The sequence below is a fragment of the Rousettus aegyptiacus genome, unplaced genomic scaffold (genome assembly GCF_014176215.1).
Source record: "Rousettus aegyptiacus isolate mRouAeg1 unplaced genomic scaffold, mRouAeg1.p scaffold_m13_p_2, whole genome shotgun sequence".
NCBI classification, from domain to species: Eukaryota; Metazoa; Chordata; class Mammalia; order Chiroptera; family Pteropodidae; genus Rousettus; species Rousettus aegyptiacus.
In genome coordinates, this window is record NW_023416295.1 from 94,373,217 (window position 1) to 94,390,900 (window position 17,684).

The 17,684-nt window shown below is 34.1% G+C and overlaps 1 protein-coding gene across 2 annotated transcripts in view; it reads right to left on the minus strand.

Annotated features, from left to right (window-relative positions):
• Positions 1-17,684, minus strand: part of ADIPOR2 (adiponectin receptor 2) — a 62,399-nt gene that overhangs the window by 29,092 nt on the left and 15,623 nt on the right. For both annotated transcript variants that reach the window (XM_016125920.2, XM_016125929.2), the window contains exon 2: positions 421-693. In XM_016125920.2, the coding sequence (XP_015981406.1) occupies positions 421-591 (171 nt within the window). In that variant the 5' untranslated portion in view covers positions 592-693. The remainder of the gene's footprint in view (positions 1-420; positions 694-17,684) is intronic.

Here is a 17,684-nt window from a genome sequence, read left to right on the forward strand (position 1 = left end):
ATTTATACCTTTGGTCTCTCTAGGTATAGCTGCTTGAATAATTTAAAAGCTGCTCTTTTCTCTGGGAAGTGAAAGGAAAGATTAATATCTGCCTTCTGTTCCCAGAACTCTACTGATTTCCAAGGTACATATTAGAGATAAACCACATGCAGAAGTAGTTCCAGCATGCAATTAGAATTTCTCCAAAAATATAAATGATAAAAGAACTACATCACCCTTCTCCTTTCTCAAACAAGATAAAGCAGATTGAGTATGATTTTAAGTGTCAACAGAAAAGGCATAACCATAAAATCAAATAATACTTACCTGATTTTAAGAGATTTACAAATGTGTTCAACATTCCTTTTCAAAATCTCACCCTCTTTCTAGCAATACTCCCATAAATTTTTGTTTACTTACCATCCTGCCACTTCAACTTACCTTTTTACGATAGGAAGAAAGAACAGATGCCTCTAAAACAGGCTCCAAATTTCCTTGGTGGTTGTCATTATCACCTCGCCTTGTACCATCGAGTTGGTGCCCTTTTCTGAGCCTTATATCTGGCTCTGGAGTCCTGCCGTACTCCAACCGGTTTTCCTCTGTCTCGTTCATGGGATACACAAGGCTTCCTTACAAAGAGGTCTTTCTTTCTTTATTTCTTTCTTTCTGTACCTTCTTCCTGGGAGGATGGACTTTCAGGATAGTGAACTGACCCTAAAGAAAGTAAGGTTTTAAATTAACATATTTTAGATAAACACATTAAACGCATGCTGGGGGAAGACACAGTTATATTATTATACACTCAAACAATAAAATACTCAGCAATCATTAACAACATAAAAATATAATATATAATAAACCTATATTTGCTGATAGAAAACAGTGCCAAAATTTACTTTTAAATGAAAAACAGGAGGACCGAAACAACATATATATGTTCCACTTACATATTATAATCATATATGTACATAGAATAATTATTGGAAAATATTCAAAATTATACTCCTGATATAGAATGCATAGGACAGAATGTGGAGTCAGGAGTGAGAAGATTTACTTTTCATTTTCATCTACCTGCATATTTTTGCCATATACATTACTTTTCAGTTAAAAATGTACCTAACTGCAGAAAGAATATATGTGGATTTTATGTATCACAGCTGCGTTTTACATATCTCATCTCATTAAACATCAAAATGACCTTATAAGCTAATTTTATTTCTGCTTCACAGGTAAGAAAATCAAAATTCACCATACTTTGTATGAAATAAATAGGACAAAATCTCTGACTCATATAGAACATATTATTGATAATGGTTTGCATTTAAAATGTTTAACGTCTGACATTTCAATATTTTTTGTGTTGCTTTGAACTCTAAGTAGATGATCCTTGAAAAAAGAAACTCCGGACCAGAGCATGCTTTTATATCCCTATGAGTTCTCAGAAAGTGCTATGCACATAAATGTTTAATGAATAGCTGATAGATGACATTTAAATATTCTTAATGGTAAAAACACTTTTAGAAATCATCAATATTTCTCTAAATTGGACTGTATAATAAGTTCTCTAGGAGTTCAATATTTCAATCCTTGACCTCTCTCTCTCTTAACTCATAGTACAAAAGCTTATTTTGGACATTTAGTTACATATCCAAAAAAATAAGGCAATTATCACAGCCAATCTAACCAGAATTACTAAATCAGGAAGAAGCCAGGGTACATGTTATGCTCATAAATCCCATGAGATTCAAAGTTCTTACTGGGGTGAAAGGAGGAGAGCAAAGTAGGAGGGCCTAAATATTATTTTAAAAGATAAAAGGTATACTTAGTGTTCATATGTATGATATACAAGACTAATAATTAGCCCAAGAATTCTAATTAAACTAAGAATTAATCTGTTTCGTAAATCATGTGTTTGCTGCAGGATTTCTCCAAGGGTTTTCAAAAATTTCTGGACCAATGACAAACACAAAACTTTTAAGTATCACCAAACCTGGGCATAGGCATATCATATAAGGGCCTGAGCAAACATATTATAATACTGTAATTATAAACTATGTATTAATGCCCAATTCTGAAAGAGGAAACAACGTTAATGATTTATATACATTTATTTACAGTTCACAAAGCTATTTCTCACCCACCATTACATTTTGATTCAGGGTACTACCATTTATTGTGGATCGACAAAGTTAAATTCTACACCAGAGAATTTACATGTGGTTTTCACATAATCTTCATATAGAGCCAAGAAGTTTTATCCCCCATTTTATAGATGTGGAAAGTGAGACTCGGAGATTAGGTAATTTATTCAAGGCCTTAGTCTATAAAGAGGAGCAGCTGGGTTTTATACCCAGGTCTTTCTGGCCCTGATGAAGTTCATGTGCTTTCTACTACCCAAAAAAATTAAGACTAGGAAAAAAAAGATAAGAACTTGAACCTGTGGACCAAAAAAGGTGAGTTCTGTAATAAAACCGACAAGTCCAGTGATGGAAAGAAACTTCACAGGGCAATCAGATCATGAATTCCTAACTGGGCAGGTCATGGTAGGTAGTCAAGCCCAGGTGTATCACCGCTTTAGTAAAAGGTTTAAGCAAGCCCTGTCCATTGTTCTTGTGTATCTAGGTTAACCCATCTTTGAAATGCCAGAATGTTCCTCTTTTCCAGACCTCTCAAGGAGCATATAATCTTAACTATCCTGTACCTAGCTTTCTCCCACCTTCAAGTCATCTTTCTTAGTTCTCTCCTTAATTCCAGAGGTATAAAAGAAACTGTAAAACTGTCATTCTCTAGAGCATCTGAGATCCTGCTTCCTGGTAACTCTTAACAGTTTTGCTTAAATAAACTCTAATAAAAATTCTCTACAGATTTGGACATTTCTTATATCAACAAACACTAAAGTTATTTGGTTTGCATGGCAAGTAAACTAAAGACTCATAATCTTTATTCTCAAAAGTAGCAAGTAGAATACAGCTTTCAGCAAAGTAGCCTTGAAATATTACCACTGAACTTCTTATAAGCAGGAGCTATGTATGGAGAGATATTGCTCACTTATGAGAATATAAATGAAATGCTCTATTAGTTATTGTTTTGTAATCCTCAATTCAGAAAAAGAAAGCAAATGACAAAATTTTTCCCAAAGACTTTGTAAAGGATTCTCCTTAAAAAGAAATTTTAAAAAATCAATTTCCAGGAAAGGCCTGAGATCAAAATATAGTCCTATCAACAATGTTTTCTAAATTTACAAGAACAACATGAAAAAAGAATGAACAAACAACCCACCGTAAAACCTTCGATCAAAAAATTATATTCATCGCTAAAGCAGGAAGGCCTATCACTATATTTTTTGAGTTTCAATAATAGAACTGTTGAAGGTAAAAGCATTTATGTCAGCACTCAGGTTCTCAAAAATTTAACAAAACACCCCGATCTAAGAATATGGATAGAACTGTAATTTACTACACATTTTAGTTTATTTGCATTCTCTCTAATGATAAAATGAATTCCTACTAGGATGCAATACCTTAAAATCTAAAGCAATCCTAAGAGTCTAAGGAAAAGTCAGAGAAAGTAAAGGTGTCCTTCATCATCATTTTTAACTCTGTTCTGGAGGTTTTAGACAACTAAACAAGAGGAAAAAATGAGAAGTATAAATCTACAACTATTAATAGATTATATGTTGCTTTAGCTATAAAATCCAAAAGAACTAACTTAAAAAACCTTTATAATAAGAAAATTCATCAAAATGATTGAGTATAAAATTAATATATGGATATCAACAGCCTCCATCCCAAAAGCCCACATTTGGTTGTTATATAAGAAATTAATATTACAATACGAAAAAAAAAAGATAAAACACTTCAAAACAAACTTTAAAATGCTACTGAAGATCTACAGAAACTCCTAGGACTACTAAGTGAGTTCAACAAGGTCAACAGATTGAACACAAACACAAATATCAATCATATTTCTATATATTAATAATAAACATGTAGAAACTGAAATTTAAAACAATATCACAATTACTCCAAAAAATTTTAGCTATTTACTCTTAAAATATTTATAAGATCTGTTTGCTGAAAATTACAGAATGCTAATGAAAGAAATTAAAGATCTAAACAAATAACGTATATTCGTGGACTAAAAGACTCAAGACAGTAAAGAAGACAGTTCTTTCCAAATTATGCAATTCCAAAAATCCTAGCAATGACTGTAGATAAAGACAAGCTTACTCTAAAATTTATAAGGAAGGCACAGCCCAGAATAGCTAGAACAAATAACTTGAAAGATAATAAAGTAGAAAGAATCCCTCTAACATGAAGGCCTGTTACATAGCCACAGTAGTCAAAACAGTATGGTATTAGCAGAGGAAGAAACCCATAGATTGACAGATCAGAAGACAATCAAAAAATAGACACACAAGCCCGACTCTTATTTTATAAACATGCAAAAAAAAAAAATCCTTTTCAACAAATGGTCCTGGAACACTTGAACATCCATAGGTGGCACAGGGAGAAGGAAGAGGTAGAAGAACAAAAAGAACAACCTCAACTTAAACCTCATGCCCTATACAAAAATTAACTCAAAATGGATCATGGACTTAAATGTAAAATGCAAAACTATAAACTTTTATTTAAAACAAAGGAAAAAATCTTCAGGATGCATAGCTATGCAAAGAGTATTGAGACTTGACAACAAAAGCATGATCCTTAATAAGGAAAAATGATAAACTGGACTTCATCAAAATTTACTGTGAAACACTCATAGAAGTTGAAAACACATGTTGCAGAGAAAACATTCGTAAATCATATATTCAACATAAACCATAGAAAGAACTCTCAAAATTCAATAGTAAAAATAAATACTCCAATTGGAAAATGGACAAAAACAGATATTTCACCAAAGAGGATATACAGACAAGAAAAAATGTTCAACATCATTAGCCACCAGAGAAATTAAAATCACAATGAGATATCACAACAAACCTACCTAATCAGAATAGATGAAATAGAAAACAGTAACAGGAGAAATGCCTTCTGCCACAGTGCAAGGAGTTCCACTGACCTGCTCCCCAGTGAAACTCCTGAAAAGTATATTTTTTAAATGATTAAAAGCCTCTGGAAACAGTCTTAAAGTCAAACAGACATTAAGGAATATCTACAAAACTTCAGTAGGAAAGGCAAGGGTCAGTCATATTTGAACAAAGACGTCTCTCTTCTTCCCTGCCCTCTCCCAACTCTGAGGGTCAGAGACTCCACACGAGACCCTTGCAGCCAAAAATGCATGGCTTCCTCTGACCGAAGAACTCAGAGAGAGGTTGCTTCCCTACAGGAAGAATACATCAGTGTTTCTCATTGTGCTGAGGCTGAGTCCCAGACAAGCACATTTAGAAGTAGAGGCTCCCTTCTTATCAGCCCCACTTGTGGAACTGAGGCACTACCTTGATTATGCTATGCTGAGAATTCCAGGATGCTAATCATTCTTGACCCAGCTCATGAGTTGGTAGTCCTACAACAGCAGAAGCAAGCAAGAGAGGACCTGAGACCATGGCACAATGACCCACCAAACATTCATCTCCTAGAGTGGGGCTGTCACTCAAAGAAATATGTCATTGTTCTCATCCTCATATATCGCTAAAGCCCTGGTTCAGATATTTTTACCTGAGGGAAGAAAGTTGGGAGCACAGTGGCCCCTAATCTCTTCCCACAGAACCTGACTTTATTTGCAACACAGGGTGAAGAAGCTCAAACCTAAAGGTATTCTAAAGAACTGCGTATGTTGTGGTGAAAGACAATTGGGAGGAGAACCAAAATACAAGCTAAACTTTCCCGCAAGTTAGTTTGCAGAGGAGTACCAAGGAATAAACTATTGGTAGGAGCCCTCCTGGTGTCAGAACAAAAATCAAACACTAACCTCAGAAACTATTCCTTCAGTGTATCCAGAATTTGGTGGTATTAGTCTATAGAACAATTTATAGCCCAGGGCATTAAAATCGAAACAGCAATCAGCTGGCAATTATCTGAGTTTAAAAGCTGGGTGTCGTCAAGGAAAAAGAGCAAGAGAACCAACCAAAAACATTATCATCGCATGGTGATTACAGGAATATCCAAAACTATACACACCTCCCCCATGAGGAACAGTATCAGAAACTGAATACTGAATACTAGACATTACTAAAACAATCCAGTCAGTCACTAAACAAATTAACAAATAGCAATAACAAGTCTTGGAGGAGGGAAATGAGTACCTAGAGTTACTATAATGTATTATCTAAAATGTCCAATATCCAATAAAAAAAAATTAGGAGGTATGCAAAGAAACAAGAAAGTATATCTCTATACACTGGGGGAGGGGGGGGAACAAGCAACAAAGATGGTCAAAAGGTACAAACCCCCAGTTATAAAATAAGTAGTTCTGGGGATGTAATGTACAGCATGGTGACTACAGTTAATAATGCCATATTGTATGTTTGAAAGTTGCCAAGAGAATAAATCTTAAAGTTCTTATCACAAAAAAAGAAATTTGTAACTATGTATGGGGAAAAAAAAAAAAAAAAACAGGCAACATAAAATGCTTTTAAGACACGCCAGATGTTGGATTTATCAGAAAAAGATTTTAAAGTAGCTATTATAAACATGTTCACAACTAAAAGAAACCATGATTAAGAAGTGAAGGGAGGAATGATAACAATGTCATAACAAATAGAGAATTATCAATAGAAAAATTAGAAAAACAACCATATGGAAATTATGGGGTTGAAAAGTACAATAATTAAATGATAATATCATTAGAAGGGCTCAACAGTAGAATTCTAGGAGAAAGAATAAGCAAACTTGGAGACAGATTGATGAGAGATTATCCAAGTCAAAAGATAGAGAAAAAAAGGGTGGACTAAAATGATGAGACCCTCAGAAGTATGTGGGAAACCATTAAGCACACCAACATCAGCATAATGGAAGCACCAAAAGAAAAGAGCAGAAAAAGTATTCAAAGGACTAATTGCAGAAAACTTTGTAAATTTCTTGAAAAACAATAAACTACACATCCAAGAAATTCAATATATTCCAACCAAAATAAAAGCAAAGACATCCACACTCTATATTAAAAATTCTAAAAGTGAAATGCCATAAGAAAACCCTAAAAGTAGCAAGAGGAAAAGACTAGTTATTTATAAGGGAACCCAGTAAAATTAACAGTTGACTTCTGAGCAGAAACAATGAGCAGTCAAATAGCACACTCAAAAAATAAACAAACAAACAAACAAAAAAATCCAAAAAACAAAAAACCTGTCAACCAAGCATGTTATATCCAGAAAAGCTATCATTCAAAAATAAAGACTTTCTCAAATTGGGGGAAGGGGAAGAATATGAATGAATGAATGAATGAATGAATCTGCTACTGGCAGAGCTGTCTTAAAAGAAATACTAGAGGTTTCTGGAAAGATGGCAGAGTAGGACACACCAGGAATCTGTCTCCCTACCTAACAACAATTGCACTGGCAGAATCTGTCTGATGTAACAACTTGGAACTCTGGAGTTTGTTCAAGGCTTGAAACTTCCAGGGGAAGTTGGAGTGTAAACTATAATATTTGGTTAATTTCTGTCTTAGCAGAGTAGCAGCTACCCATTCCCCAACTCCAGCCCCTAGAAGGCAGCTGTGCACTTGTCCCTGGAGCCACCTTCACACAGCTTGCAGGAGCTAGGGCGGATAAAATAACCCTGTCCTTCAGATAATGGGGATCTATGCTCTGGCTGCTGCTTCTAATCCCTGAGATGCAGATGAACAGTAAGACAGCCATTATTGTTACACCTCCCCTGACTGTAGCAAGACCCAGGTGAAGTGACATCCAAAAAATTTAAAGGGTAGTAACTTTTTCCTTTCATTTTTTGCTTTTCCCATTTAGAAGTCAGACACTAAAGACTAGGACATTCAAAGACATTCATGGGTAAAATTAGAACATGGCAGTGCAGGTCCAAAAAACAGGCTCACAAAATATATAAGACATTTAGTTTATACCTCAGGCTATTCCTCAGCAAAGAGAAAGCATGCAACAATTTAACATATAAATAAACATATACATTTATTTTATATACATATAAAACAAAATAAAACCACACATCCTAGGGAAAGGGGAGAATCTGATTTCCAGAGTTACCACATTATTATATTTAAACGTCCAGTGTTCAAAAACAAATCTTAAGTCATTCAAAGAAACAGGAAAATATGGCCCATTTGAAAGAGAAAAGAATTGGTCAATAGAAACTTGTGAAAAACACTGCATGGGACGTATATTAGTCAAAAACTTTAAAACAACTTGTTTTAAAGATGCTCAAAGAACTAAAGATTTGGAGAAAACCAAGAAAACAATGTACGAACAAAATGGAAATATCAGTAAAGAGATAGAAAACCTTAAAAGAAACCAAGAAGAAATTCTATAGATGTAAAGTACAGTAACTGAAATGGAAAATTCATTAAAGAGATTCAAATGAAGATTTGAGCAGGGAGAAGGAATAATCACTGAACTTAATGACAGGACAATGGAAATCATGGAAGCTGAGAAACAAAGAAAAAGATTGAAGAAAAGCAAACAGAGCCTAAGGGACCTATAGAACACCATTAAGTGGACTAAAATGTATATCATAGAGATTCTAAAAGGAGAAGAGAAAGAAAAAGGGACAAAGAGAATCTGTGAATAATAGCTAAAAACTTACCAAATTTAATTAAAGACCTGAATATAAACATGCAAGAAACTCGATAAACTACATGTAAGATGAACTCAGAGACCCACACTGACACACACTATAATCAAACTTTCAAAAGACAAAGAGCGAAACTTGAAAGCACCAACTGATACCACAGAAATAAAAGGATCATAAGAGACTACAATTACACACCAACAAATTAGATTCCCTAAAAGTAATAACTAAATTCCAGAATTATACACCCTTCCAAGACTAAATCAAGAAATAGAAAATCTGAACAGACCAATAACAAGGAAGGAGATTGAAACAGTAATAGAACATCTTCCAACAAAGAAAAGCCCACAAGCAAATGGCTTCACTGGTGAATTCTGCCAAGCATTTGAAGAAGAATTAATGTCAATTCTTTTCAAACTCTCCCCCCCCCAAAAAAAAATTAAAGGAACACTTCCAAATTCATTTTACAAGGCATTCTCCTGATACCAAAGCCGGATAAGGGCACTAAAAGAAAAAGAAATTACAGGCTAATACTCTGACGAACACAGATGCAAAAATGCTCATCAAAACACTAGTAAAATCAATTGAATGGCACATTAAAGGGATTATATACCATGATCAGCTGGGAGTTACCCCTGAGATGCAAGGATGGTTCAACATACGCAAATCAATAAATGTGACATAGCATGTTAACAAAATCAGGCTATTCCTCAGCACAGAGAAAGCATACAACAATTAAAATAAACATATACAATGTGATCATCATTTGTATGATCATAAGATCACCTCGAGGTGCAGAAAAAGCATTTGACAAAATTTAATATCTTTTCATAATAAAAACTCTCAACAAATTAGGTACAGAAGAAACGTACTAGAAATAATAAAGGCCATATAAGATAAGCCTGCAGCTAACATAATATTCAACAGTAAAAAGCTGAAAGCTCTACTTCTTCTAAGATCAAGAACTAGACAAGGATGCCCATTCTCACCACTTCCAAAGTAATGAAATTCTCGGCCAGGGCAATTCGGCAAGAAAAATAAATAAAAGGCATCTAAATCGGAAAAGAAGTAAAATTGTCTCTATTTGCAGATGACATGATCTTATATATAGAAAACCCAAAAGACTCCAGCAAAAAAAAAAAAAAATCAAAATGAATAAATTTAATAAATTTTCAGGATACAAAACCAACATAAAAATCAGTTGAGGCATCTGATTTTCAGTTGAAAATATCCCATTTTCCATATACTAACAACGAACTACCCGGAAAAGATGAAGGGATGATAAAGGAGAGATGTGAATCCACAGTGGAACAATACTGAATTTGTTTTTGGAAATGGAAGTGACAGAAATGTTCAGTTGACACCAGGAAACACAAAGTTGGAATTCAGAAAAGAGAATGAACTTGAAAAGAAAACTGGGTACTACTAGCATAAAAAGTAATAGCAGCATAGTTACCAGTATAATGATGACAGTGGACAAAAGCCTTTGTTTTTAAAATTATATAAAGGAGTGAAGAGGAGCAAGGGTCAAAGTGAAGAATCCAGGAAAATATCAGATACTGGTGAAGTCAAGAGTGGAATACTAGATCTCTTCTCAGTTAAATGTACTAACACCAGATTGCCTTCATAATGGGAACTGTAAAATTTGCACTTCTTAGATTTTGCATTCCCTTCAAAAAATGCAGTTTTCCCTCAGTATCCATGGGGGACTGGTTCCATGACCCCTGCAGATACTAATATCCAAGGATGTTCACAGATGTTTTATTACATAAAATGGAATAATATTTGCACATAACCTATGCACATTCTCCCATATACTTTAAATCATCTTTAGATTACGAATAGTGCCCAATACAATGTAAATGCTAAGTAAATAGTAGTTATACTATACTGTTTATACAACACACACACACACACAAAAGGCCTGTACATGTTCAATACAGATACTACCACTGTAGGCCTAACTACATAGTACATGTTAGCAATAAGATAACTGCCCTCCCTCCCCCAAATATTTTTGGTCTGCCCTTTTTAAATACCCAGATGTGAAACCCATGGACGTGGAGGGCCGACTACTGCATAAGGTAAACTTAATCATGTCACTCAAAAACAATTTCTCTATCTGAAGAAATTGCTAACTTAATTGTTTGGTACTTTTGGTCTTAAAAATCTACTTCTATTCCAGAAAAGCTATTTTTTAAAAAGCAAAAGTTTGTATGTTTTAGGAGAGCAAGGGCTTCTGTTTTGTTCAGTGATAAAATCCAAATTGCAACAGATACACAGTAGATATTCTATAAAAGTTTCCTGAATGAATGGATAAATATCACATTTCCTAGGGGGCAAAGGGAAGAAAAGAAAAAGAATTAAAACTATTTATATCATAATTAATCACACTTAAATTAGGCTTCTTGCCAAGACAGAGTAAGTTAATACAATGTATTACTTCACCTATTTTGTGGTTTTAATTTTTATGTTGCCCTCAATTTTAAGAGTAGGCAAAGCTGTGGAAAAACAGTATGGCAGTTCCTCAAAAATTTTTTTAAATAAAAATACTACATATGATCCAGGAATTCCACTTCTGGTTATACATTCAAAATAATACTCCACAACCAAAACTGAAAGCAGAGTTTTATTTGTTTGTTTGTTCATTTGTTTGTTTATTTTAAGCTTACAACACCTGGTATTCCTAGGTGGTCTCCCATCCAAGTACTAACATGGTGAGACCCTACTTAGCTTCCGAGGTCAGACGAGATCAGGCACGTTCAGGGTGGTGAAAGCGGTCTTGAAGAGACATTTATATACTCACATTCATAACAGTATTATTCACAATAGCTAAAATGTGAAAGCAACCCAAAAGTCTATCCACAAAAGAACAGTTAAACCAAATGTAGTCTATTCGTACAATATTATTCAGCCTCAAAAAGGAAATTCTGACACAAGCTACAACGTGGATGAACCACATGGACGTTATGCTAAGTATAATAAGCCAATCGCTCACAAAAAAATACTGTATGATTCCACTTATATGAGGTACTTAAAGTAGTGAAAATCTTAGAGGCATAAAGTAGAACAGTGGTTGCCCAGGTCAGGGGAAAGAAGGAAATGGGAAGTACTGTTTATTTGGTATAGTTTCCATTTTGCAAGATATAAAAAGTTCTATAGATGAATAGTCATGATGGTTGTACAACATGAATGTACAACATGAATGTACAACATTCATGACTGTATACTTTAAAATGGTTAACACAGTAAATTTTGTTATGTATATTTTATAATTTTTTTAATTCAGGGAGGCAATCCTGAACTTCTATACTGCCTGATTCCATTCAAAAAAGTGTTATGAGTCCATGATTGTGCCACATTCTTGAAATGATAAAAATATAAAAATGGAGAAGAGACTGGTGGTTATCAAGAATTAAGGAAGGTGTAGGAGTGAGAAGAAAGTGGGTTTTGTTGTAACAAGGAACCATGAAAGATCCTTGAGGTAAAGAATCGTTCTGGATCCTGACTGTATCAATGTCAATACCATGGTTGTAACACTGTATTATATAGTTTTGCAAGATTTTACCATTGGGAGAAACCAGGCAAGGGGTATGGAGGATCTCTCTGTGTTATTCTTAGAACTGCATGTGAACCTACAATTATCTCAAAATTAAAAGTTCAATTAAAAGAAAAAAAAAAAAAAGCATACAAGTCCAGTTCGACAGTTTTATAAAAATACTCCACACCAAAATTTTCAATACAAGGGGCAGAATATCATGCGTATAGTTTCCCGATAAAACATGCATACCACAATGCTCATAGCACCAGAGTACTAAAAATAATGTTACAAAAAGCTCATCGATACATTCACCAAATAATGGAAATGATGATGATAAAAAACAATAATAACAGGTTCCTCAGAAAATTAAACATAGAATTATCAAGACTAAGCAATTCCACTAAGTATACACCCAAAACGATTGAATGCAGGGACTCATATACGTGTACACCAATATTCCCAACAGCCAAAATGTGGAAAAAATACAAGTGTCCATGGACAGATGAATGGATAAACAAAACATGATATAAACATCCAATGGAATATTATTCAGATATAAAAGGGAATGAAGTTCAGAGTCATGCTATAACAGGTAGAAGAGAGAGGTTAGCAGGGCTGGGGCAGAGGGAGTAATTGCTAATGGTTAGAGTTTTGTTTTAGGTAATGGAAGTTTTAGAAAAGATACTGGTAATGGTTACACAAAATTTTGAATGCACTTAATGCTACTGAAATTGTAAACTTAAAATGGTCAAAATGGTAAACTTCATGATATGTATATTTTATTACGATAAAAGAAAAGTGTGACAGCAGCTACAACATAGTTAATGCTTACTATTGCAGGTAGTGTGTTTTTTAAATAATGTACAAGAACTGACTCATTTAAAAGCCTATGAAATGGGTACTATCAGTATCCCCATTTTATAGACTAAAGTAAAGCAAGACACAGTTTGAGTAACTAACACCAACTAGTAATTGAAGAGCAAGAATTCGAATACAGTAAGTCTCACTCTTGGTGCCCTTAACCTATGCTATGTCTATAATTTTATTAAAAGACAACAAGTATAAATATAAAGAAAGAAAACCTCAATTCATTGACTCTTATTTGATGAATAAATGAAAAAAAATAATTTTGAAAAGTCAAATTAACATTAAATATAGGGTGAATAAAGGAGATAGAAACACACTTCAAAAAATGCTCAGTTTAGATAGAGCCCGTCGAGTCCACAGCTAATAAAATAAGAAGATACCAAATTAAAGTTTTCAGAACTGTGAAGACCATCAAAGCCATATTTCAGGAAAATATACTATAGTACTATACTACCTCTTTACTATAGTACTTACTGCCTCTAGTAAATTTTTTAATGATGTAAAAAATATTCAGAAAAGCACAAAAAGTGCATAAAATTCACAAAGTATAAATGCTGCGTAACCAGCAAAAAACAATATTCTAATATGCAGAAGACTCCTCTTTCACATCACTGTACGGTTTTTAAGTGTTAACTTTAAGAGGCCTAACTTCTTTCCTTGTCCATTAATATAATAAAAATCTTCCAGTTAGGTTATCTCAAGATAAGCCAGTCAGGATAATACCGCTAGTACTTCTGATAGTGATTTTTTTAAAAAGTAGGTAGTATCAGAAGAAAATTAAGTAACTTTAATATCCTTGTTAGTCCTATTGTTGAAATAAAGTATTCCATCCTAAAAATAATCCCATCCCACTATTACTAGTTCAGATTTGTATCCACTGTATTTTACTTCACATTGAAGTCTGAAAGAAAAGGTCATAAGAACACCATATACCCATACCTTCACGTAGAACACTTTGTACCATTCAAGTTTCCAATCAAAGAAAAGCATGAACTTGATACCAGAAATCTCATTAACCAGGCACCAACTTCAAACGCATACTTGAGTGTGGAATGATAGGCTACACTGAAATAATTTCAGCATACAACTTTCAGGTCACTTTGAAATAGGCTGCTTTCACCTTAGAGGAAGTCAACAAAATCATGGGACACATTTTGCAGCCTGCCCTATGCCACTGAATAATCTAATTATAGAATTAGAAAGTGATACCACTAGACAAGACTATTACATTCCACTCACCATGTGCCAGCCAATATAAGAGGACATGGCATCCCTTGCTCTTAGAATTTTAAGTCATAATGTCCTAATTTTTAACAACCTCAAAGGTTCATGGCAGATGGCAACTTAATTTGTAAAAGAGTTCATGACAATCTCTATTTCATACGTGATTGTGAGGACTGAATAAGCTAATGGAGATGAAGCACCAAAATTTAATTTAAATCAGGCCCCGTGAGGTTGGTGGTAGAATGCATAAGTAGTTTTGGATGACTGAATAGTTTTCATTTGTTAATACAAAGAATTGAACCTAATACATAATGATATTGAAATATGTGATGGGTTCAATTCTTTATATTAACAAATGAAAACCATTCAGTCATCCAAAACATTCTGAAAAGTCTCCAAGGATGGAGATTGCCTACAAGGGCTTCTTTAAATGTTTAACAGTCCTTAATGTCTAAAATTGATGTGACTCTGCCAAAAGACATCAACTATTTTGTTCAGTTCTCACAGACGAAAATATCTACTGATTTACTGCAAATCACTATTAATTCGAGTTCAACTAATCCAGATTAAATAATTCTTATTCATTTAACTTTACCATAAAGGATCCATTTTCTAATTTCAGCTCATTTCTTAGGGCCTTTATTGGAGTCTACCAAATTCTTTTATACCCTATCAAGAGTAAGAAGTTCATATTTAGATACGATATTACTAATTTTTTTAAATAATTACTCTCTACAATTACTATCATGTGATATGTGATGCAAAGTATACATGTAAAATATAAGACTAACACACTATTATTTAGGCACTTAATAAAGTTTCTCCTAAACTTCTGGATTTTTGTATAATTTTTGTTAACTGTAATGAGTTACCTTTTTGTTTTAAATAACATAACTAGCTACATGATTTGTATTGTTACCTACTAAACTGTCTCATTTTACAAAAGAGGAAATCGAGAAAACTAAAGATTCTCCCAAGGAACCTGTGACAATTTACAGCTTATAAAAGAATTTTTATATCTCTTGCTTCGTAATCCTTTAAAAATTCTAAGGCAGATGGAACTGGACAACCAAGTTCATAAAAATTCAAGGGAAATTTTGGTATATTGAAAAGTACCCTATATGTCTATGGTCCCCAACCTTTTTGGCACCAGGGATCAGTACTCCTATGAAAATCTAATGCCTGATGATCTGAGGTAGAGCTGAGGCACTGATGCTAGTGCTGGCAAACAGCTGCAAATAGATGAAAACTTCACTTCTCATCCGCCGCTCAACTCCTACTGTGTACCTTGGTTCCTAACAGACCACAGACTGGTACCAGGACACACCCCTACTATAAGTAGTATCAAAGTAAATGAGTACAAACACAGTTTCCACTGCCTTGTAAATTCTTAAACTGTCACTTTACCTCCCTAGATTAAGCTCTCTCATGTCACAAAAGGGAAAATATCTACCTCAATGCTTTAGAGAGGACCATGTAGGTTACATAACATATCTTAACTTTTAGAATGCATCCAAGCAAGTGTAAAACCAAGACTCAAATCTAAGCCTTACTTGTAGATACAACCATTTTTCTGCTTCCGTTTTTACACAAAAATGTCTCAAAGAGTCTTTAGTTGCCATCTCCATTCCCAAACCTCACATTCTCATTCCATCTCTCACCTCTTAACCTCTCTACAATCTAGCTTATATTCCAACAGAGACCAATGAAATCTTTACCAAATCTAGAGGATACATGTCAATGATCCCAAATATTTATCTCTGGCCCTAACCTCTCACTGAACTCTAGAAAACTACTATAACCTACCATCAAGTATAAATCTCTATCTGCATGGATGTCTAATTGGCGCTCTAACAAAACAAAAAAATAACTCACTATTATCCCATCAAACGTCCTCCCACCTCCAGTCCTACCTATTTCAGTAAACTGCACTATGAATCTTCTAATTGCACAAGTCTTCCTGAGAAGACATTATCTGCCTTCTTTATTCCTATGTGCCCAGCAAATATTCAGTAAATATTTGCCAAATAAATGAATGAGGAATTACCACTCACACTTCAAGAATAAAATAAGGGGCAGAAATTAATTTCTCTGACCTCCCCAGACTCCTGACACTAACTCCTTTCTTCACATTTATTAATATTTCTATTATAGTATCTGTCAGAATTTATTGCATTTATCTATTTACATGCTTGTCTGCCCCTCTTGAACTGTGAAACTTCTTAGGGTCAAGAAGCCTTCTTTAGAATAGAAGTTTGTGTCCACAACACCAAGCATGGTTTAGGATGCAAAGTAGAAGCTCAAAAACCTTTGCTGGATGATGAGGAAGACGAGAACACCTAACATGCACTGAGTGCTTACTACATGCAAAGAACATTTCCTGTGGATTATTTCTTTAATCCTTAAAACAATTCTGAGAGATAGGTATAGTTATTTCCTCCATTTTGGAAATGACAAAACACCCAGAGAGGTTATAAATAACTTACCTGTTAACTACATTAATAAGTAGCAATCAATCTAGTCTAATACCCAAGCCAATGCTCTTATCTACAACCCTGTTTGCCTGAACCATAAACTATTCTCAAATGCAAGATCATACTTAAATGGCAAAACCAGGGGTTTCAATATAGATAGTACCCTATACTTTACAACACTGAAAATATTAAGAAACAGTAAAGAACTGGAGAACATGAAGCCTTGCTACACACCAGACGCAATAAAACAATTGATAATAACAATTGATAATTGGTAACTAATAACTGAAAAAATATATATACCTGATAAAATGGGAAAAGTTCCCAACATGTTACTGATACAGCCCTTTAAAATATGGTACAGTTGAAAACTGACAAGGAACACCACCTAGATTTTTAAGACAAGCATTCTCATGTCTTTCTGTTCATAAAATCTTAACTGCTATAATCACAAAGAAACGTTTCAAATCAAATAGTTTATTTTTTTTTAAGATTACTTTAAAGATATAAAGATAGGCAACACTTTGTATCATTTACATTACTTTTATTCCTAGCATAAAGTAGGCCAACTTTCAAGTAAAATAGAACCTGTTCTAACTTACTGCCCCACTCCAGTGACAAACTTTCCTGAGAAGAAACCAGGCAAATTTTACCATCGCATGAAGTAGAGTTGGGGGAAAAGCCAGTGAAAGTTGACCATACATGCTAGTCTCTTGTACCCATGGGAAAACATCCAATGGGAATTTTCCTGTAAAGATTTCTGAAGTGATAAAACGATGCTAAGTGTTATTTACTGAGCTGCTGCTTTAGGCCTTTGCACTAGATATCAAGGCCAATTTGGCCATTAAAAACCCTACCGGAATGTTGGTCAAAATTCAAAGAACTGTATGTCGAAAAAAGGGT